The 22,787-nt window shown below is 52.1% G+C and overlaps 6 protein-coding genes across 6 annotated transcripts; 2 read left to right on the forward strand and 4 right to left on the reverse strand.

Annotated features, from left to right (window-relative positions):
* Positions 1-296: 296 nt before the first annotated feature.
* On the forward strand, positions 297-2,702 carry SMAC4_08230 (uncharacterized protein; the record flags this gene model as incomplete). Its single annotated transcript, XM_003347198.2, has 3 exons — positions 297-468; positions 519-1,134; positions 1,199-2,702. 3 exons carry the CDS (start codon positions 297-299, stop codon positions 2,700-2,702), a joined length of 2,292 nt encoding a protein of 763 aa, XP_003347246.2.
* Positions 2,703-8,238: 5,536 nt separating this feature from the next.
* Positions 8,239-10,459, forward strand: SMAC4_08229 (uncharacterized protein). Its single transcript, XM_003347197.2, has 3 exons — positions 8,239-8,889; positions 9,241-9,557; positions 9,697-10,459. Exons 1-3 carry the CDS (start codon positions 8,781-8,783, stop codon positions 10,414-10,416), a joined length of 1,146 nt encoding a protein of 381 aa, XP_003347245.1. The 5' UTR covers positions 8,239-8,780; the 3' UTR covers positions 10,417-10,459.
* An 8-nt stretch (positions 10,460-10,467) lies between these two features.
* Positions 10,468-11,233, reverse strand: SMAC4_08228 (uncharacterized protein). Its single transcript, XM_003347196.2, has one exon. It carries the CDS (start codon positions 11,225-11,227, stop codon positions 10,496-10,498), a length of 732 nt encoding a protein of 243 aa, XP_003347244.2. The 5' UTR covers positions 11,228-11,233; the 3' UTR covers positions 10,468-10,495.
* A 3,396-nt stretch (positions 11,234-14,629) lies between these two features.
* On the reverse strand, positions 14,630-15,007 carry SMAC4_08227 (uncharacterized protein; the record flags this gene model as incomplete). The annotated part of the gene is made up of 1 exon (XM_003347195.1): positions 14,630-15,007. The coding sequence occupies one exon, from the start codon at positions 15,005-15,007 to the stop codon at positions 14,630-14,632; it is 378 nt and encodes a 125-aa protein (XP_003347243.1).
* A 1,830-nt stretch (positions 15,008-16,837) lies between these two features.
* Positions 16,838-18,819, reverse strand: SMAC4_08226 (uncharacterized protein). Its single transcript, XM_003347194.2, has one exon. The coding sequence runs from the start codon at positions 18,655-18,657 to the stop codon at positions 17,704-17,706; it is 954 nt and encodes a 317-aa protein (XP_003347242.1). The 5' UTR covers positions 18,658-18,819; the 3' UTR covers positions 16,838-17,703.
* Positions 18,820-20,057: 1,238 nt separating this feature from the next.
* SMAC4_08225 (uncharacterized protein) lies at positions 20,058-22,348 on the reverse strand. The gene is made up of 3 exons (XM_003347193.2): positions 21,780-22,348; positions 21,213-21,715; positions 20,058-21,143 (listed from the first exon to the last, which is right to left on the reverse strand). The coding sequence occupies exons 1-3, from the start codon at positions 22,191-22,193 to the stop codon at positions 20,462-20,464; spliced, it is 1,599 nt and encodes a 532-aa protein (XP_003347241.1). The 5' UTR covers positions 22,194-22,348; the 3' UTR covers positions 20,058-20,461.
* Between the last annotated feature and the right edge of the window lie 439 nt (positions 22,349-22,787).

Consider the following 22,787-nt stretch of genomic DNA (forward strand, 5'->3'; position numbering starts at 1 on the left):
GCCCACGCTACTCACTGTACGCGCAGAACATTCCACGGCATCGGATCCGATCGAAACGAACCGCGATATACATCCCTACGATACACTACACTTTCGTCCGAACGCACACCGTGCCGTCCCTCGCAGTTCGTCCCATCTTTGCACATTGGAAGGGTCCACCGGTGCCACCAGGGCCGCTGCCACGGACACCGCACGACCGCTACCCAAGCATAGTCCGTCCATCTGCGTACCTTGCACCGACTAGTAACACGACGACGAGAAGGGCTGGTGACAGCTCCCCTGTATATTAAACCGCCATGTCTACCGCCGTCAAACGCGCCTGCGATGCCTGTCATCGTCGCAAGGTCAAGTGTGATGGCATCAACCCGTGTCGCAATTGCCACGCCTCCCAGTTGACGTGCACCTACAATGCCATCCCCCAGAAGAAGGGCCCCAAGGGCTCGCGCGCAAAGGTCATCAGCGAACTGCGCGAAACACAAATCCCCCAGAAGAAGGGCCCCAAGGGCTCGCGCGCAAAGGTCATCAGCGAAGACAAACGAGCCTATCCGCCAAGGTCCAGAACCGCCTGAATGGCATCAACAGCCCGCCTTCGAGTCCCAACCTGGCCCCGAGCCCCGGCCTCCTCACGAACGATATGGTCAAGGAATGCATCGAGTTCTTCTTCACCAATATGTACACAATGATGCCCATCCTAAACCGCCAGCGACTCGAGCAGCAGGCGCTATACGTTGACCAGAGCCTCGATACATACTGCGTGCTTACGGCTTTGTGCGCCTTCATGTTCCTGCAGCCCGGCATGCCCATGCCCGGTGGTGATCCCTACAGCTTCGATAATATGCCTGGAAGCCAACATATTTCGAGCACGCTACTGCTGGAGGAGACGCTTCGCGTGCGCAAGGCTTTCGAATACTCCGACAACCCGAGCCTCAACACTCTGGTCACCAGCTATTTCCTTTTTGCGTGCTTCCACGGCCTCGACATGCACGAAAAGGCCTGGTTCCATTTGCGCGAGGCCACAACAATGGCGCACATTTCTGGCATGAACAAGGAGGACACGTACTCGCAAACGCAGTACGACATTATCGAGTCGTCTCGCCGCAGACGGTTGTACTGGCTTCTTTTTGCCACGGAGAGGTATGTCTTACCCCACGCTATTTGTCCCACGTTGCGTCAAGCTAATCGTAATGACCGTTTTCAGAGCCTATGCCCTCCAACGACGTCGACCCTTGACCCTTGAGGCGACCATCAACCGGCCCACAATCAACGATGACAACACCGAACTGCTGCCCCATCAGCTTAACGGTTTCTTCCAGAAGGTCAACCTCTTCCGCGCTTTCGACAACTCCCTTCTCCCTCTTTGGAACAAGACGAGAGACGAGTGCGCAAGCTACTTCAGTGGGCTACAAAAGAGCTTCGATGACGTCCTGCCGCCGTTTCTTCGCGATGAGGACACCCAGCTCAATGAGATGCAAATGAACCAACAATGGATCAAGAACACGTCGTGGCAGTTGACAGTGGCGAGCGGAAACAGCAACGAGGCCGGCCTCCCTTACCCATATCCGGTCGATATTGCGAACGACTTGCTTCCCATGGTTGCCAACTTCCCCGGTAACCTCGGTCTTCCTGGCTTGACCTTGATCGAGAAGCTTCTCGGCATCACCGGCACCCTCACCGACGTGCTCTCCAACCAGCCATCGAGGCGCATGCCTTTCAAGGTGGGGCCGCGTGAGCAGCTTCATCAGGTGTTGAACGTTCTTTCGGTGCTTCGCTCTGGTGATCACCGATTCCTGCCGCTCCTCCTCGGCAAGATTCACGACTTCATCCCTACGCTGGCGAACCCGATGCTCCAGTTTGCGCCCGAGCAGCCCAACTTTGGCCTGCCTCCTTGCAACATCGATATCTTTGATGGATTCGGCAACGCTGGCATGGGCCAACCTGCTTGCTTTGACTACGACGACAACAAGTTCGGCCTCCCTCGCATGGATGAGTTGAGCAATGATTCCGGAAGTCCCAACGGAGGACACTCCAACAACGACATGAGTTCGCCATATGGAAACTCTCCTTCCATCATGTCTCCAACCGGTCAGATGGACATGCACCACGGCCTCCCTGCCGATTTCACCACAATGCCTGAGATGGTGATGAGCCCAATAAGCCACGGGCCACCAACATCACTAGGGACGCCCAATGGCATGACTGGTCAGCAGTCGCAGCATGGCCATCACCCATCGATACCCGCCTTTGCCAATATTAACCAAATGCAAGGGATAAACACGGGGAATATTACTTCCGCACCAAACCTATCCATGCCACAGCAAATGCACATAGGCCAGGGGATCAATCCTGGGATAAATGGCGCTACGAATAATGGCATAGGGAACGGGATGAACAACGGGATAAACAACAACGGCATGAGTAATACCATGAACAATCCTATGGATCCCCAAGCCATGAACATGGGCAGGCCACCACCTCCCCAACGAGCAACATCTTTCGCTATGGGACCGGGACATGGCCAACCAGGAGGGCCACAGCAACTACGAACCGTGGGGGACTTCCAAGCACTGCAACGAGCGAACACGGATATGCCAATGGGTGGGACCATGAATTCGCTAGGGATAAATACCCACTCGATGGGCGGGAACCCGATGGACTACAACTCGTTACAGCAGCAGCAGCTTGGACAAGTCCAGCATAGGTAGTAACGCTGGAACTGGGAAAGGCCGGGGAGGCATGGATTTTCTATCTACTCTACTCTACTGTCTAATTTTCTGCAAAATCAAGCAACGCCTGGCTGGTTCAGTCTTATTATCCTTTGTTCTTGTTTATATTTCTGACCGCACACACACGGCGCTCGGGAACATGGCTACACAACGGTAGTTCGTCTATTCACGCCTGCGGCTGCTTATTTCTTATGTTGTATCTACTGAAGGCGTTCATTCAACAGACGGCGTTTGGGTATGGCTTTCTTGCAGACAAACGCATTTGCAATCTGTTTCTCCTGTTGTATTGTATGTTGGAAGGAATTATGATGGGCGGTTTAATGGTGTGGGCTTTCAAACACCCTGTTTTTGGATTTCCGGGGTGTAAAAAGGCGAAATCAGCAAGCGGGAAGCAAACACCAAAGCGAAAATACGTCTGCACATTGGAACGCATGGACTTGTTGCTGGATGGATTGATGGATGGGAATTATGGATTGTATGAAGTAGTTGACTGTGCTTAAAGAAAGGGAAAAGGGAGTGCTTGCTTGCTTGGATATCTGTTGTTTTTGGTTTCGGTTTCTTGGATACTACCTACACTGTTCTATAGGAATGGGTTGAATAAGATTCGATCACCTACACTGATTACATTTTCCATCCGGTCCCCGACGGCTTCTCGCTTTGGTTATATACGGCATACATTGTGTGTCTTGACAACGTTGCGATTTACTTACTCAGAACAGACAGCCATGTCCAAATCTGCAGTTCTAGCTTGGACGACACAGTAAGAGACTACACGCATGCAACCCGCCGTTGGAAGTTGTGCTAACTTGGATAGTTTCTGCAGAGGCAACGGTCGTTCTCGTTCTCGTGCCCCTTGAAGGTGAACACCCCACTTCCGAATGCTCACTCATACACCAACCGGCAACTGCCATTGACTTTCGGGAATCCGGAGCACAGAACAACGCTCGCAACGAAGAGAGGTACAAACGTACACAGCCTTGCGAACTTAGTTACGCTGCTGCCGTCCTCCTATGAGCAACCAGCGACATCTAGCCACTCGGAGACCGGGTCGCATCCTTCGGTCTTCTCACGCAAGGAATGTGCCCAAGAGTGGTACTCGCCAAAGTTCGAATCGCTTGTCTGAAGAACAGGCAGGACCTGGCGCCAAGAATTTACCTCTAGAGGCGCCGTTTGCCCAGAGAAACTCGGTTCTCAGTATCCTGAAACAGAAGCGGAAACGGATATTACCCCCCATCCTTTTGTTAGACCTCAGCTAGGAGGCCGGGGGATTTGAATCTGGTCAGGGTAAACTGCAGGCAACTAACGAGCAGCCAACAACAAGATGCTCGGTTTAAGGAGAACGGCGAAGCCGAAACATGTATTCTGCGAATATTCGGCAAGTTAGGTAGAGAACCGGAAGGGGAAGAATGAGAGATCCCAAAGCAAGCGGATTCGAGTGTTACTTGGTTTTGGCAAGTAAATCAGTCGCTTGTGGATAAAGCCTTGATCATTCCATTTTAACGTGCCCGTGGAGAACCGTAGGCATTGCTGACTGGGTTTGATCCAGCAACCCGTACGCAGTGGTACGAATGTTGACTAGATTCGTTTAGTTCGTCTGAGACACTGGAGAAGAGAAAGGGGAAGGAAGGGATGGGGGATGGGAATGGGAAGGAAGTTGAACATTCACTGGCTGACATATTCCCGAGTGGCTTGCTTGCTGACAACAGTCTTTTTGTCCTTCCTCAGCTGAGGGAGTGAGGAGTTACGATGTGAGGAGGAAGCTGACGATGAATGGATTGATCTGGACAAGCCTATCCCGGCCGTCCTACCCCTTTGAACGGTGTATTGATTGAGATTCGTCTGCTGCAGGGTGTTATCAGGGGAGCGAAGACGTTGGATTCGGGCAACAAATAGCGAATATAATCCGCAAAAAAAAGATGGAGGGAATGAGGTTAGGCTTATTTACGCCAGACGTTTGATAATACCACCCATCTATTATGATGCGTACATTCATCGTACAGGGTGGGTGATGAAGAAATCCGAATGGCCAGGTTGCCCATTCTGATCTGTTGAGCAACGCTAGTGACGTGACAACAATCGGTCGAGGGTAATAAATGTCGTGAGGGTTGGTAGAAATAAGTGTCATCAATGAGAGTGAAGGTCGTACCAAAGAGAATGATAAGTGAGAGGATAATGGAACCCGAGAGGTCGAGTTTCGGTGCCCTTTTGATGTTTAATATCTGGTGCTGACGAAGCCTCAAGGGCGTTGAAGGCATTGTGCATCTGGTGTTTTAGGTCATGTTGTTCCATCTTCCAAGTCACAACATTCTAACATTCTATCTTCCATGCTTCCAGCATGCAGAGGTATGCACTACTGCTGCTGCTGCTGCGCATGCCAAGCTAAGTACCAAGAGAATAGTGATCGGGTTAGTCATCGCATGACAGAGGCCTTATCTTGTCCTCGTGGGAAAGACTGCAGACAGATGGACAGATAGATACTACTGGATGTGCAGATGTGCATATGTAACAATGGCGTTACCGACCAGCTGCCATCCGTCAAGTGTCAGTTTTAACCATCAGCTGCCCTTCATCGCAGTCGGTCTGCCAGGTCTGCATGCACTCGGCCTTGGAACTTGGAATTGACAGTTGCATATTGAGGTTCTGTTGGAAGTCGAGAGCGCAAACTGGGGCAGTGACCTTGATGGACACTTCAGTTCCATTCCAGTGCTGGCGCAGCGGAAGGCCGGTTCGTATGGCAGGTGCGTCTTTGTCGTCGCGAATGTGGAGAATCAATAATTCCCTTGGAACAAAAGCCAGGAAGGAGTGATCATGACTTTGGAGTGCAATTGGAAGAGCATTGTCTTGTCTGGAAGGAGCGATGATGGAGTGTCCGAGTGGAGGTTGGGAAGCAAGTTGGATCAAATTCCCAGATTTTGTCGTCTTCATTGGAGAACATCGTGCACTCTGCCTGAGCACCCGGCGTTTTACCTCCAGTTTACGGCTTTCTCTACGACCTCTATCTTGCTCGATGTCGAAAATTACTCGGCCCCTCTTTGCGTCCATTCCCCTGGTTTAACTCTCGCCTCTGTCGATGTCGCCTCTGCTCGACCAAGACGTGATTTGACGGCCGTCTCTCCATATGTGCGTCTCACCATTCTACCTATTCCTGATGCTTGCGTTGGGCCACCCATAGTGCAAGAGAGAGAGAGAGAGAGAGAGAGAGAGAGAGCTAAGGTATGGTTGGTACTTGCGAGACACTTCATGTCCATGCCCATGTGTAACATCACCTTTCTAACATGACGCCGCTCCGGCAGTCCACAAGTCAGCAAAAGACAATCAAACAAAAGCAAGTTGCCCATTGTGCACTTGTACGTCGAGTCTGCACTCCGCCGTGCTGAGCCCCATGCCGTGCCTTTTGCGGACAGCTGGCCGGAGCTTCCCCAACTTCGAGTCCTTGACCCGTCTCCACAGTCCAGAGTCCACGAATCCACTCGACGGCTGCACGACACCACGGACCACAGCTCCTATCGATAGACCATTGCGGACAGTGCCATCGGGTCAGCAGCGGCAGCCGACTCATTCTTTGGAAGTTCAGCTGGGGGAGCCGCACGGACTATATACCCTGTGTCAGGCGCAAAAGGCAGAGACATGGCGCGGACTCGCCCGAGACACTGTCCAATTTATCAATGTTCCGGTCAATCCAGTCCGTCAAAAGTGTCAGCGTTGCAGAGTCCCAGTGCTCCAGTGTTTCAACTTGGCATTGCCGTTCGAGCGCCCTAGGAGGAAGGAAGGCTTGGTGTCTCTCTCCAGCAAGCCGGCCCATTGCGACTGTGTCATTGCGGATCGACGCCACCCGAAGCTTAAACTGAGCCGCGTACGCCACCGGAGCTCAGGTTGACATCCGAGGCTGAGGATCCGGGCCTCCTGGGGCTGTAACATGAAGATCCGGGAAGATATCGGCAAATCAAGCGACTGGAAGTGCAACCTCACTTGATCGTCCGAGAGCTCTATCGACCTGTGTACAGGTAGGTCCCATCCAATAAGTGTTTGAATATGCCCTTGCCACCATAACGCCGGATGCCATCATGGACCTTGCTCAATCGTCGCAGAGATCTAGTCAACCTGAATAAGTACCAATCGTCCAGGAGTCACAGAAGCTGGATCGTGCTGACGTCTGGATAGGTATTGTTCTCGCAGTCTTGATGTCGATTGGACTCACTGGAGTGCCATCAGCTAGAATCAATACCTGTTCATGTGCAGTTCTCGCGATTTTCCATACGCCAACGCAAAGCTTCCTCCACAATTCTGCTTTGAACACGAGTTAAATATCCACGTAATACACTTCGTGATGACCAACTCCAGGTTCTCCGCGGGCAACTCAGGCAATGAACAGTTGATTAAGCAGACTATCTGGAATCTTCCAAGGCATACCTCACGCCATCTTTGCTTTGGGTGCACGATTAACACCTGTGTTTCAAGCCAAGAACTTTCCATGATGTCGCCATCAAGGTACATTGTCTTCGGCATACCGCAGTATTTCGGGCCGTTGGACTTTAGGGTCCCAGGGTTGACAGTGACAATTCAAGTCTCGAATGCCGTGAATATAGGGTTATAGTAGAGGGATTGAGCAAACCCTAACACCTAATGGCCCGAAATATTGCGGTAGGTACCTCCAATCTTTTCCTGCTGCTTTGTTTCGGCCCGAACAGGAGAACACGGTCGCGAAGCATAGAATCATGCAGAGAAGTAGGTGCATAATATTTTGTGAATGAATGTATTGTTGAGTCATTGCCCATATAAATAAACAACATCCTCACCATTCTTAAAACGCGAAATACTTCTGCTGTGCTATAAACACTCATCCATCCATCACCATCTCCATATCCGCCTCTATCCAGTACACCCATTTCAGTGTCTTGTACCCTGTTCCGTCTCAAGAAAAAAACCTTCTGTCGCAAATCCCGTCGCAAAGGGGTACACAACATATTCCAAAGAGGTACACGACATATTCTTCTTCTTGCTCCGAAGACACCACCACACCCATCCCATACCCATACCCATACCCATGTATGTCACGGTGTGTGTCTTACACTCTCACGCCTCTTGTGCCCCCCCTTTGTCCCTCCATGTCGTTTTCCGTCTTACAGCACTTTCCACCTTCCACTTTTCATGTCGACTGCCAATGCTATTTGGTCCAATCCTTTTTCGGGTTACACCAATGCTTGTCCTGCTTGTCCTGGCCAATTACAGTCCACTCGTTGGAAGGCTTCATCCATCCAGCGTCTGTCGGCCGTTCACCATCCACCATTCACCCAGCATCCATCTCCACTGGCTGGTGGAGGATGTCCTTCCGTGCCGTCCGTACGTCAAGATATCTTAGGTTCTGAGATCATCGCGATGATCTCCATTGTCCATGTCTTTGTTTAGATCGCGCTTCCTCCAGATCGCATTGGCCGAGTGGCCGGGCTTCGGCCGGTGCCGTCCACCAACCGCCGTTGTTCTATTTTTTCGGTTTCCTCATTTCGTCGTTTCCTCCCGTCTTATCGGTTCGTTGTTTCTCATTGAGTGACCGCAGATTAAGAGCCAGCCCTTCTTTGACGTCGGCCAACTGCCAGTTGCAGTCGTCATCCATCCACACTCCATACACAGCCCTAAGCCAAACAACGAAACGGAAAGAGCCGTCCATGAATACCTCTAGTACAGATAACTCGGAGAGTCCAGCTAACTGTGACTGACGGGAAGTAAGTTTAGTTCTCACTACCCCATACCCAGTCCCGCGAATTTGTCCGTCGAGATCCCAGCTCCATACAAGCCGTATCCAAGCCCACGCCCCACGGCAACAAGCATACAAGCAGGGTACGGTTTTGGCGTTCCTGTCGTGCCACTCGACCCACTCGAGCATATCTCAGGATTGGATCTCAGGATTGGATCCCAGGATTAGACCCCAGGATACCAGGATTCGCAGAATACCAGGATCCCAGTACAGGAGTACAGCAGTACAGCAGTACACAGCAACTCGCAACGATAGTACCCTATACCAGGAAACAAGCACCAAAGCTAGTATATAGCTTGCCCATCATGACCGACAACCAGCAGCAGCAGGCCAAGCCGATCTACGTCGCGACTTATGGCCGGGATCCTAAGATGGCTGCGGCTGTTAGTGAGAAATTGATGCCTGATATTGAAGGTTGGTCTATTCCTGTCTTATTTCTTGTTCGTTGTTATTTGAGGGGGGGATTGCCGAGTAGGTATGGAAGGTACCGACTGGACTTGAACTGGTCGTGTGGTGTGCCGTTCTGTTCAATGTCCAAGCTGGTATCCCTTCTTCTGTTCTTTACTGGCGCTATCCCCCTTTCCAACCCTCTCCTTGGGTTCCTCGGTTCCATCCCTTCTCCTCATCCTCTCTTCCCTCCTTCACACCTTCATGCCTTTACCTTTTCTTCTCTCACAGTTCACTCCACCGCAAGCAGGAAACAAAACAAAACAAAACACCCAAACATCAGACAAACAAATACTCACAGCCCCTCCCCATAAACAGTAGTCCACACCTCCCTCTCCCTTTCCACCGCCGTTCACGAGCTCCCCCTTCTCTTCTCAGGCGACACCTCCATTACCCCCGCCTCTGGTCTCGGCTCCAACACCAACCTCCCTCCCACCGAACGGCACATCCCGACCGCTTTGTTGTTTGGCGGCGGCAGCTTGACCGACGAAGAATACGAGAGAATTGTCGCGGCCGTGAGGGAAGCGATCCCTGGTGCTGAAAGCGGCACGCCTGTGCAGTTCGTCAGGATCGGCAAGCGAGATGTCATTGCGGCTGGGGCGTTTACGGGGCCGAATCCGGAGACCATTGCTAAGGTTTATCGAAAGAAGCTTGCTGGGGCGAGGGCTTAGGGGGTTCTTTGGTGATGATGATGATGATGGGTATGGGGTCGATGGGTATGGGGTCAATGGGCGTGGGCCGGTCGATAGGGTGCGCAGGTGCACCCGGGAGCAGAGGGAGGAGGAGGGTCGTGGTGGTATCGGTGGCCGGTTTGGTGGCGGTGATGGCTCCCCTGTAGGGAACGACACTAGGAAGGATGGTACAAAGGGCGGAACGAGAAATGGGAATGGCAACAGCAAAAGGTTCTGGCAAAGGTGCAACTCGGCCGACAGCGGCATCGGAATACCGGACGACAACAACATGGACAACTCGGAAGTCCGAAACGACACCCTCGGCGCCGCCATCGCCTCCGGAACTTCCACCTCCTTCACCTTTGCCGGATCCACTGGTTGGAGGTACATCAGCCTCTCAGATGACGACCACATGTATGGCGGCATGCACAGCCCACATGCAGACCAGGATGAAAATGTTGGCCTACTCGGCGGCATGCGATTCCGAGGCAAGAACAACAAAGGAAAGAAAGTTGGCATGTTCGCCAGCGGCATTCCAGAGGAAGACGAACATGAAGATGACGATGCCGATGGGAAAAAGAAGGGCGGCGGCGTCAAAGGGAAAGATGGCAAGTGCGGTGAAGGATGGTTCGAAACACTCATGGTCCATGGATTCGGATCAATCGCTCATTTATATGTGCCGTGTACTGATTTCATCACGTTTGAAGAGAATGACCTGGGCGGAAGAAAAGAGGTGGTTGGTGCGATGATGCCGAGGCAGGCGCAGGCGCATATTGTGATTTTCGATGATGGGTTGGGCGGTATAGCGCTTCGTGATTTATAGTTGTTGTTGTTGCTGCAGTGAATGAGATTCCCGGTGTTCCTTTGTTTCAATCCCGTCTATTTCACGGCCCTCTGTCGTTTCACCCGACGTAATTAGAATGTCGCGGCGATGAAGGTGACATCGTGCCCGGAAACTCTGATCCTTCCTCCACGTCTGAAACAGAATCCAGAAGGTCATCGTAGTTTGTGCTGGAGGTCACGCTCGAACTCCTCTTCTGTCGCTTATTGTTAGACGGGCCGGGTGTGGGTTTATTTTGGTCGTCTTGCACGCCTAGCTCTTTTGTCGGTTGGGCGTTTGATTGACTTGGATAGACCAGGATTGAAGGCATGTTCCTAGCTGTTGTAGGTGGTGAAGGGGAAGAAGAAGGGATTGTCCAGGATGATGTTGTGGAAGAGCTAGGCAAGCCCACAGGAATAATCGGCGTCGGATGAGTGGTCGCAGTGGTAGGATTGCTCTCAGGAGTTAGAGAACTCGAGTGACTGGCTTCTTCAAGGGAATACTTCCTGGGGCGCGACGCAATCGGGTCTTTTCGCCATGGTTCCTTCAGCTTATAGGTGTTACCCGGCTCAGGAGCTGATTCTCTTCGCCGAACCTTGTCCCATCTCTCGTTGTTCCGACCTCCCTCAGGAACCGGTTTCCTTTCCCGCCAATTAATCGACTCCTTGTTCTTCTCACCCCGCCCAAACACGGATTGCTTCGTGTTGCTGTTCAGAGAGGTACCAGTCTCAGGTTGTGGCGCAGTTCGCTCGTTATGCCAATCTCCCGCAATAACTTTGCGCCTCTCATCCCGCTTCTCGGAAAATCTCTCCATCTTCTCAAATGAATCTCTCTTGAGCCTTGGACCGGTCGCGAGGCTGTGTGTATGATGCCATAACTTGAGGATTATGAAGGGGAGAGTATACACCTTCTCCGTGTTCACGGCTGACGCTGTGTCGAGGCTCGCCCTGCCACCCGCTAAATCCAAAGAGAGATCTGGGTCTTGACATTCAAGCTCTGGAAGAAGCGGGATAGGCATGCAATCCGGGAACCTAGGAACCCTGGTTCCCGGTTGATAAGGGCCCTCGCGACCGAAGCTAGTCACCTGAATGGGGCCATGTTGGTTATCAATTGCTGTTTGAGGGGAGATTCCGGGACAGGAGCAAATGGGTGTCAGTGTCCTGAGAGCGATATGAAACAGAAGCGACTAACCGGAAAGAAATCAACAGTTTCCGTATTCCCTATCCGACTCTTGAATAGCACAACCGGATGACCGCATATTTTATCGTCTATCTGCTCGACGTGGTGAATTTGATCGTCTTCGATGTCCCCCTTTTTTGGCAGGTACATTATGACGCCTCTGATGTCGTCACCTTCTTCCCAAGACCTCATATGAGGGGGCAGGTACTTCCCGACCGCTTCGACGCTGCTGGGCTCGTCTCCAAACTCAGCTGGAGATAACATAGTTACTGCGCCCATGTTGTCAAATGACACGCAGATCTGCGATTACCAGAATCAGGTAAAAACAACTCCACAGGCCCTCCGGAGTGGGAAATTGGAGTGCCGTAGGTTGCCATTGGTGTTCTGAAGAACGCGATTAGTCCAATTGAAACATGGTGAAGTAACGTGACAGAACTTACCGGTAGTGCGAGTAGTTTGCGGTCAGTACTGAGAAAGCGAAGCCTTCCCGCTGGGCTTGACGATAGTGAGCTATGATGACGTGAGAGATTCAATGTTGAGCTGGGGAAAAGGAATGGGTATCAAGGGAAAGAGGCAGGAAGTGGTAACCGATTTAGCAAACGAGAAAAGGCAGAGCGCAATAAGCAATGGGGGAATTCGGCGGAATACAACGCTGGGGAATGTTGGCTGATGAGCTACGCCATGAAGAGGCATGTAAAAGGAGAGAAGAACGAGAAGACACATACGCACGCCCGCAGTCTTCCGATTCTGGGCCTTCTTGCCAACCACGCAGAAGGCAGACGATACCTTTCTCGCCAGGGCTACCGGGTCTGTACGAGGAAAGAGACTGGCAATTCTTTATCAGCCCTTAGGGCGCGTTCGTTCAGGTAATAGTGAAGTGACAAAGTCTTTTTCTGGTGATCAGAACGCCTTGGGTTATGGACAGAAGAGTATCTCTTGCTGCACTACTGACGGAACAAACACGGCCTTACGAGCGAGTAGTCTAGAATATCCGGAATAGCGTTAGATGCGTTAGACGCGTTCCAAATACGTTATGGCAGCTATCGCACGACAGAGTTGATAGCTGGATACCTTAAACCCGGGGAGTTGCCAACTTACAACGCAAGATCACGATTTGGTAAACCACCGGCAAAGTCCATGGCAACCCAAACAAAAGGATGTACGTGCATAGCTACATGTGGCGAGCTCATGGCAGCCGTCGATAAGCCCATGGCACCGTCGCGGTAGCAAGCATTCAGCCCTGCAGCTCGCCTGCAGGAAGCAGTGGACTGCAACATGTACATAGTGGCAGAATGCGCGCACCTCGGGTGCTTCGAGGCGTGGGATTTGATTGAGATCACGAGCCACGTTCGATCGAGGTGTTGAGTGCCTGAATCGGCAAGAGTCTGACAAGCCCTGAAGGCCAAGTTATGTTCCCGCTTCACATCGGTTTGTGCTATCAGGAATCGGCCACTTCGGAAGTCAGTTGTCTATCGAGCAATAGTCCCGAAGAAAAGGTGAAGATACACAAAATGGGTAAGGTCATCGGATGTAGGTACCTAGGTATATGGGCCATGTCGCCGTGCCTGATTGGATAACCTGTTCTGTTCTGATCAAGCGACTGGCTTCGGCACAAAACAAAACACCTGATTACCAAGGATCGTTAGTCAGGTAGGTACATATGCAGGAACGGATACCAAATGGATGGATGTGAGGTGAAACTAACCGCATTAACTGCACGCACGCCAAACCGACAGGTGAATGCACCCCAGACAGAGTGCAGTCCAGAAGTAGGCAAGTCCCGAGAATTTGGAGCGTTGGCGCTGAGCAGAGCTCCCAGGCATGGAGCCAAAGATCCTGTAGGCGTTAGTTACAGAAACGAAGAGGGTTTGTTGGTAGGAATGGGGCGGCAGGAGGTGGTCAAGTGCACGTCCAGAGAGAGAGTGTGTATTCAAGGATTGCGATGATCAATTAAGCAAAACACAAAGAACCAGGTAGAGATTCCAGCGAAAGACACTTTATCGCAACAGAAAGTTCAGTTAGTTTCCTCGTCACCCACCAATTCACAGTTTGACTCGACCTTTCCCCGTTGTACAATTCAAGAGTGGCAGGAGCGAGCAGATCCGGCTGGTACGGATTGCAGAAGTGGACCGTCGCGAACGGTGCAAACATACGATACAATATTGCGGATATGCATGTTAGTGCATATCTGCCATGTGTTAGTGTTTCATGCCTCAGAACGAAATGCCCACTAACTAATACTAGACTAGCATCTTCATAACTTGTATGGGTCAACAACTCATAGGTACTAATAGAGGTAAATCATCATCCGTGTCGCTATCCCATAAACGGCTCACGTCCGAGTCACTTCCGCCTCCGTCGTCCACGTTAGGCGTAGAGCCTTTGGACAGATCATCTGACATAGCATCAAATCTGTGGTTCCCGTCCCGCCATCGCCGCTCCTGAGGCAATAGTTCGCATCCAGACCTATACCATACCCGTACAATCGATCGTTCAACGTCTTCGTTGGTCCACCGCGAGGTCCTAGGGGTGTATGAGGGGGTATTAGAGGGACTTGAGGGGGTGGTAGTGTCTGACGGGATAGGGGCGTTCGAGGGGGTATGGCTCAGTTCCTCAGTTGCTCCTGGTCCTTCTCGCCACGAGCCCTCCATCTCCGACCGTTTCCGTGAGAGGTGATCGATATAATCCATCATTTTGTGAAATGACGACATCAGGAGCTTGGGACTGGTGATAAGATTCCATCCAGAGCCCCAGTACCTAAGCGACCAATAGGGCACGGTGTAAATTGTCCCTACATTTACGGCGCATTCTTTCGGGAGGGTTGCCATGCCGCTCTGCAGGAAAAGAGTGTTGTCGGTCTGTGGTTGGTCTCGACGGGACGAAAGATCCATGAGATCACGATGCCTCAGAACCCCGGGACTTGTGAAGGGGCCTCTGTCGCCGTTACTGGTTACCTAAACGGAACCATTCTGGTTAACACTCACCAGGCCAGCGGATTCCATGGTCTGAATGAAATGACTGTACTGCACCCTTGTATTCAGTCCGAGGAGAAACGGGAGCGACCTACCAGACAAACACGGACAACTTCCGTATCTTCTTCCCATCCCTTTGACAGAATCATGACTGGATGGTTGAACCTGTCATGTGGCATATCCAGGATGTCGAATGTTTGCAGCTCAGAAATAATCGATTCCTTGCGCGGGAGGTACTTGATAACACCTCGGACATCGGCACCACCATTAGAGCTGAGCCTCCTCCTAGGGACCATGTATTTCATGCCGTTTGTGACATTGCCAGGGTCTCCCGCTCCCTGGGGCAGTGCTGAGAGAACTGCTTCGTCCGTGTTGGCCGTGGATACACGGATTCCCGGAAAGACTTCAGGGGAGGGAACTTCAGTGGGAGATGTTCGGTGCATCTTGACTGAAAACACACGGGACCACGGGTCAACTTAAGCGGAGCAAGCTACGCCGTATACACAGGCAATTTACAGGAGGTAGATGCCTCGGTATCGTAGGATCTAAAGAGCACGGTTAGCCCCTGTGTACCATCTTTAAGGTAGCACGGCCATACTCACCGGTGGCGTAAGTGTACTACAGTAAGTCCCGAGCAATATAGCCTTCCCGCTGGGCTTGATGGGTGTGAGCTGTGGTAGTGGGATCACCTCCAACGTCTGCCGACACAAGAGAATACCCAAGAGCAACGAAATACGAGATGTTGACCGTCATGGCAGACTGAGAGAGGGAGAACTCGGTGTACCGAGGAAGGTTCGAGTGGAACGAACGTTAAGCTCCCTTGCCTGCTTTCACCTACAAGTTCTATGAGAACTGTAGACACTTATACTTGAACCAGAAACGCAGATTGGCTGACCGGAGATAGTGCGGGTCGGCCAATGGCCTCCCTCAGTTGGTACCGGTTGTTGCTGTTTTTTGTACAAGATCGACGTGTACCGAAAACATTCGAGGTGAGCAGGGAGTGTCGGAGGGGGTGCATAATACCTTGATACGCGTATTTACGAAAGTCAAGTAAATAAAAGAAGTCAAATACGACCTCGTTCCTTGTAAGAATGCAAGTTTTAACCATGGTAGGAACTGATTGACCCTTGGCTTGTGCGCAGCGCTGGATGCACGAAAGTACATAGCGCATTTCATCTTAGCACATCCAGCATATGATAATGGCATAACTCAAAAATGTTCTGACAGCCGCGTGTTGTTATGAGACGGCCACTTGGATGATTACCGGAAGTAGTAGTCAGTTTCGGTCCCGAACCACGACGACAGTGAACAAAAAGGGACGATGACCCGAGAGAAATGCTCGAGATGCTGACGGGACTGCGTCCAGGCGCGATGTTGTTATGTTCTTGCGACTACCATCAGTGGGCTCCAAGTGCGCCGTATTATCGTTGCTTCTCGCGCATAACCTTTTGGGATTTGAGTGTTGTTGCCAAACACTAGATAGCCGGTTCCAGAAGAAGCGACCTGGCCTCGCTAACGTTGCTAGAAAACAATCCAACTTGTCAGCAAAACTGGCACTCGTTGGTGAGGCTGACAGTTCCTGTCTGTTCGGATTGTCAGCCCCATTAACTGGTAAGGATACCACGGGCATGCAAAAGTTGTGTAGGCGAGGCACTTACACGCAGATCAGGCGTGCGCCTGCATCGTACCACCTTCCCGGGGCTAGAGATGGGCATGCGGAGCGGGATTTCTGTCGCTTTGAGCACATTTGCGATGCTCAACTTGAAGATCACCAAGATCACGAGGGGTGAATATACAACGAAGGAAAGGGAGTGGGTAGTTTGCAACTAAAGTGGTCGGCGAGAGATGGTCAAGTGTCCTTGGACCCTTGCAAAGAAGATTGTTTGGAAGCAAAACAGAGGGCCAGGGATCCTGAAAGGAAGGGACCCTTTTCACGAGACAACTTCGATCAATCCAGTCCTCTCGTCACGCACCAGTTCACAATTTGAGTCGATGCTTCCCCGTTGTACTATTCCTGTCAAGAGTGGAAGGGGCGAGGGGACCCGACGCTGTAGTGGACTCGCACGCAGAAGTAAATAGAAGTCGCGTGGTGCAGATGCATAACATCGCAGATGTTCCTGCTTCCCGTGTGTGCATAGTACATGCGTGCTAAGAGATAGTGTTTTCACGCCTCAAATTATATTCCTCACTAACAGACGTTAGCACTTGCTATCTCACTCGAGTCTCAACGGGAAAGCGGTTGGATTAGCAATGACTCATTTTGCCTTTTCATGGCGTCTTCGGTTTCCTAAAATTGATTAGGGACAAATTTTGAAACCTCTCTATCAATTTGCTCTTTCCTTGTTCTGTGCTAGCCCACCCGACCGGCTGCCCTCACGAGCACAATCAGGTGGACATGACATCTCGCTCCGGTCATGCCCCGTGCAGAAACCGTGACTGCGCCATGCCCTCCAAGTCTCTTCTCCATCAGCGGCAGGGCGGCCGCTTCAACATGGAAGCAGAGGATCAAAGGTCAGGACACCAACGCTGATCTTGGCGCCGTCCAAGTTCATCCGTTGTCGGCTGTCTTCAATTTCCTGCGGCTCCCCTCTCCAACCCATTCGTATCTCCCGTCGGTTCCGGACTTCTGACTTCCAACCGAGTAACTCCTGAACCATGTGCCATCTTCAAATTCCACGACGACAACACAAGCCTCGCCTTGCGTCCCCTTTCGTTCCACGTATCACTTCACCTTTCCCCACCTTGCCTGCCAGTGCCCCCTTCGGGTGATTTATTTCCTTCTGTTGGTTACTGGTCCGTTCTCTCAAACCGTATTAAACTGAATTTTCCTCGCACCTTGTCCTGCTGCTCTCCTTCCTCTTTCCCCCCAGGTAATTCCCAGAAGACTACACACGGGCTCACTGAAAAACAGTGGCCGTGAATGTACCGTTTTGGGGAACCATTTGTTCCCTTCTACCACCTCCATTCAGACTCCAGTCACATCCCGACCAATAACCTTCGAGTCCGAGTGTGAGATATGGTCTCCCGTCTGTCAGGCGACACATACTCACGCCGTTACCAGCTGGTACCCGCGGGTCAAGTTTCAACCTCCATCATAACGCTGTCCTCGCTCCCATTGACGACATCATGCTCCTTTACGTTAGGCCCTCTGCTTCCACAGCCCCTCCAGAAGCTCACACCCCTCTCTCACCCCCCTCGTCACAATCTCCGCCCTCTTCTCTTCCGTGAACAGGTTGAAATGGTTTCCCTCAACTTCCATCACCTTCCGTACCATGCCCTCATGGTACTTACCCCACCCCAGCGTTGCGTCTTTACGCTGTACATCCGTCCTCGACACCTCCCCCTCTTTCACCTGCTCTTCCTGCAGCGGCACGTTCTCCTTGGCCTTGAGCAGCACCACTGGCGGCGGACCGCCTGTTTCCCGCTCGGACAGCGCCTCCTGCTCCTCCAGTCGAGGCCACGTAGGCATTTCCCAAAACGAAAGCATGCGCCTCGCCTCGTGAAAACACCTCAGCACCGCCTCCTTGGTCTCAGGCTTGGTATGCGGGCCCCATTGCATAGTCGTCGCATTGGGACTGGCAATCTTCGCGTCCTGCGGAAAGTGTTGCTGGTTGGGGTTCATGCTGTCGATCATGACGATTCCTAGCACGTTCAGTTTTCGGGCATTTTCCTTCGGTTTCCCTGCCGCCTGTGCTTTAGCCGCCTCTCCCGTGTTGAAATCGAGGATTTGTCTGGAAAGTTCCACGGACACCATGCCCCCCAAACTCCAGCCTCCAAGGATGAGATCACGTTCCCCTTCCTTGGGATTTCCACCCTTTGCAGCGGAAACTTTGCCGTTACATTGGTCATCACCGTACAGCGTGTCGATTATGTACCTGAGGTAGGTTTTGGCCATCTCGGGGATACCGCCTTCAAAGGTGGACTTGGATGAGTAGCATGGGTTGAAGAGACCGTAGACGGGGCGGTGCAGGTCGGAGAGGCAGTAGTAGGAAAAGATGGTGCCGCCACCGTCGTGGAGGAGGAAGAGAGGGGTGCGGGAGGTGGAAATAGGAGTGAGAGGGGTTTGAATTAAGTTGGGATTTTGGCGGAACATCGTGGCTGTTCGCTGGGTTTGTTGGTTGTTGATAATATGCTGGGAGTTGGTGATTTGGCTGATCCCTAGCTAATGATATGGGTTGACTTCTAGAGGTGATTCTAGGGCAGTGGGAAATTTTGGCGGTGAGCTGGTTCTTGTTCCTTGTCGGTTGTTGTTTGGTTGACGGTAAAAGAGGAAGACGACAGCTTGATCGGTGGGCTCTTATACCCCGTGTTTGCGACAGTGAGCTATTGTTGCGACCCTTCACCGTCTCGTTTGTCAGTTATTGATGGGCGAGTCACCAAGGTTGTGACTGAAAGAATGACTGTTGGAGCTTATGAGTCGTACTCGTACGGGCCGCGAAGTGAAGAGGCGTACCGGTGGATGCAAAAAGCGTTTGGTGCTATTCAGGTTCCTTGAATTTTTGTCCCAACTGACCCTTGTAATAATAATACCAACAAATTTGATCCGAGTCAGGACCAACAGGAGACAGGACGAAGTGAGGCAACAGGTCGTTGGTCTGGACCTGTGGTATTGTTGGTACTTGGGGTCCAAAGGATGACGTGGCCTGAAAGATGGAAATCAAGAGTGAAAACCCCGTAGCTACAACAAACGGCGTCAAAAGCGGCTGTATATTGACGAATGAACTGGAAGTAGCAGAGAATGTCAAAAGAAAAGAAGGAAGGGGAATGAACGAGGGAAGTGTGAATTAATTCTCGGCTATCGCAGATCACATCACGACCCATGCATGTAAAGGTCGCCGTTGTAACCGGGGCGGGGACCTTGATGATCGGCTCCCGTTCACCGGCGACCGCTGACGGCCCCACGTCCCGAAGGAATGCCCCGCTTTTGACGGACTGGCTTGTTGTTGTTGTTTGCAAGCTATCTTCACGAAATCCACGGAGTGCATTCCCAAAATCCGGTCAACGTGGTGGGTGGCGACGAATCCGAGTCATGATTCCCGCCGCGTGCTGTCAAAACTCAAAATACCTTGGGTCCAAAGCTTGGGTCGGGTGCGAAAAGCCACCGAACCAGATATCGGAGAGATAAGGTACCGTACCGTATGCAGGGCTGACAGGAACCGAGTACCGAGTACCGGGAACGGAACCGGCACGGGAGGCTGACGACATCCGTTAATCCCGTTAGTTGCCTTGCTGGCTGCTCAAGTTGTCAGCTTGTGTGAGCTTCCCGTTATCGCGTGTTGTCACCATTTGCCTCGTGGTCCTTGGTGGTGACAACCGACGGCTGTCTGCTGTGTGGTCCTTTTCTGTTCTGTAGGTAATCTTCACCACTCGCCACCTCGCGGCTTTCATCGTGGCGACAGAAGGGATGTCCGCCAAAGGCCAAAAGAGAAAAGAAGAAGTATGGACGTAACCGCCTTCAACCTCATGATATCGTTTCGTAGAGGGGATAAGAAACGTCAAAAAAAATAAGAATTGCTAGTAGGGATATCACATCACATACATATTCTGCCAAAAACTATCACCGCCAGCCCCATTCATCCATTCTTCCAAAAAGCCATTGTCGAGAGGGGATAAGTAAACCCATATATATGCCTTGCTGGCTTCCAACCACTCAGTCTAAGCTCCTTTTTCTCCTTTGAACGCCAGTAAGTACTACAAATGAAACCAGCCAACCGGCCAGCCTCCCATCCTGTCCTGCCCTGTCTCCCGCCTGCATGTAATGATAGTAACAAACCTAACCTCCTTTTTTCAACTTATCCGTCCGTCCAGGCTATGCAAAACACCGTCTTTTTTTTCTCCTTTTTTTTTTTCCCCCTTTCCCCACAACCTTCATCCCCGGTCCTACAGACACCGGTTATTTAAAACTCCCCAGCATCACCCCCACCACCAATAACCCCCGCCGTCCACAACCCAACCAACCCCCACCAACTAACCTTCCATCCCCTCCACAGCCCATCCATCCCTTGTCCCCTCCTATAAACCACCTGCGGCACGCTCTTATCCCCATTCTTCTTGGCCAGCGCCGCCTTGCGTTTCGCCGCAGCCGTCATAGGCGCCGCATGCGACCCTTCCTCATTAACAATGGCGTACATCGTTCCGAACAAGCCGTTATATCTGCCCAATGGCACGATCGTTTCCATCTGCGGCGTCTTGCTATCCCCATCTTCTCTGCTTTCCAGCGCAGCAGCTCTTCGACTCTTGGTAACGGTGGGAACCTTGGGTTCTAGAGCAGCGACGTATTGGGGCGAGGATAAGACGGCTGCTTGGCCGCGACGCAGGACGGTTTCGAGAGGCAGCTTGATGAACAACGCCACCGTGGAGGAGCAGAACTTGGCGATGGAGAAGGCCACGGGGGAGACTTCGCGGTCTATCATGAAGCGCGAGCGCAGGACCAAAGGTGTGGAGAGCATGAAGAAGGGGTGGATGAGGGAGTGCAGGACTGTGGGGATGAAGAGGGTTGCGGGGCAGAGGTAGGAGGGAAGGGCGCGGAGGGTGGAGAGGGTGCGGCGGGAGCCACGGGAAACGGAGGTTAGGACGAGGCTGCACATGCAGTGTTAGTGGACGGTGATGGAGAAGGGTAAGGTAAGGGGAGAGAAGAGGGGAACGTACCGTGTCCGGACCAAGTCCAGGGGAGAAAGGATCAAGCCCGTGATGGCGGCAGCAGCGCCAGCGACGAAAAGTGATGCCCATGGGTATGGTGACGCAATGTCCACCAGTCGATCTAGGTCGCCTCGTACACCCAGATCGGGAACGTTGAAGAGCGCGCTAAGCAAACTTCGCGACCAATTCTCTAGCAGAGACTGCAAAACTGAGTAGATAAACGTCGCATTGTTTCCCTTCCACACACCCCACGCTCCTTCCTTTTGCCATAGTTGCGCGATTACTTCCAAAACGGAATTGGGTGTGCGCATTGTGAGTTGGTGTTCTGGGACTTGTTTGCTGGGGGTGCGCCCTGTCGTCGATGCGCCGCCGGGGCTCGGATCTCTCGGTCTTCCTCCTGAGCGACTTGTAGATGGCGAGGCTGGTCGGTGAGGGGGGACCTTGGCTGTGAAGAAGGAGGCCATTTCATCTTGGTCGGAGTCGGGGTCGGAGTCGTAGGGGGATGGTGTGTCCTGGTGTGTTATTGTTAGCCGGGCTCTATCTTGCTCGCGTGCCTTCTTTTGGTAGGGAACATACCTCATCATACATGCGAATCTTTTGGTTCGTCGCAGCCTTGTGCTTTGCCTGCTCCATCGCGAGAGCCTCCAGTCCCCCCAAGTCATCCTGGGCGCGAACTTGCATGATGGTCTTGGCTACCTCGAAGGGCTGGGCCATGAAGACGGACATGTACTTCCATAGCAGCTCGTCGAGGACTTCCTTGACTGTCGACATGACTGAGGGTGATTGGTCGGTCAGGTACTCCTTGTAGTCGATGTCGATGTCGGAGAAGATGGTTCGCGCCTTGGAGGCATAGTTGTCGGTCGTATTTCCCTGTGTGAAAGCATGGGGCCCGGGTGCCGTCATGGGCTCGACTGCAGGCTCGCCAATGGTGGGAGGGATGTAGTATGGTCTGAGGGGGTTGATGACCCCTTCATTGTGATTGTGCGCCATCTTGTCAATTGAGTTTCTCGGTTGTGTTGTTGTCGTGATTATCGGACTCTTTTTTTTTTTGTTGTGGTGCAGCTATTCGCAGGTTTCGGACGCTGAGGTTTGCATGACGAGATGGAGATGGAGTCGAATCGAAGCGAAGATCCGGGCCTCGGGCGTCGAAAGGATGGACCTGCAATGGAATGGAAGACCTGAGCAATGAACGAGCACGGCCCGGAGCATCAACTGGGCCCAACTGGAGTCTGGAACAGCAGCCAACCAAACACTCTCCAGCGCCTACAAGCGGGAGCTTCCATGTTGTTAGCGCAATGATCATGATAGCGGGGCCCCCGATAAGAGGTCTTGGCGAATCAAGTGCATGGGTAAATTTTCTTCTCGGTACAGTGCTGTGCGGGGGAACTACATGCTGATGCCGGAGCTTTCCCGTCGCGGCTGGCAATTGGAATAATTTGGCCGCTTTTCAGTCAATGACATCGACTGGATTTGGGATCGCTCTGAATGGTTGCACTTTCCCGGGAAAAAAAAAAAAAATGTTGATGGACTTTGAACCGAATTCCCCGAGACAATGTTCGATTCTGAGCCGAGCAAGCACACGTC

This window comes from Sordaria macrospora, chromosome 2, assembly GCF_033870435.1.
Source record: "Sordaria macrospora chromosome 2, complete sequence".
Classification (NCBI taxonomy): domain Eukaryota; kingdom Fungi; phylum Ascomycota; class Sordariomycetes; order Sordariales; family Sordariaceae; genus Sordaria; species Sordaria macrospora.

Coding starts and splice junctions, on each gene's coding strand:
- SMAC4_08229 (XM_003347197.2), top strand. CDS start 8,781: ATGACCGACAACCAGCAGCAGCAGGCCAAGCCGATCTACGTCGCGACT. Junction 8,890..9,240: donor ATTGATGCCTGATATTGAAG/GTTGGTCTATTC, acceptor CCCCATAAACAG/TAGTCCACACCTCCCTCTCC. Junction 9,558..9,696: donor ATCCGGAGACCATTGCTAAG/GTTTATCGAAAG, acceptor ACCCGGGAGCAG/AGGGAGGAGGAGGGTCGTGG.
- SMAC4_08228 (XM_003347196.2), bottom strand. CDS start 11,227: ATGGAGAGATTTTCCGAGAAGCGGGATGAGAGGCGCAAAGTTATTGCG.
- SMAC4_08226 (XM_003347194.2), bottom strand. CDS start 18,657: ATGTTCCGCCAAAATCCCAACTTAATTCAAACCCCTCTCACTCCTATT.
- SMAC4_08225 (XM_003347193.2), bottom strand. CDS start 22,193: ATGGCGCACAATCACAATGAAGGGGTCATCAACCCCCTCAGACCATAC. Junction 21,716..21,779: donor AGATTCGCATGTATGATGAG/GTATGTTCCCTA, acceptor ATAACACACCAG/GACACACCATCCCCCTACGA. Junction 21,144..21,212: donor CTGGACTTGGTCCGGACACG/GTACGTTCCCCT, acceptor CTGCATGTGCAG/CCTCGTCCTAACCTCCGTTT.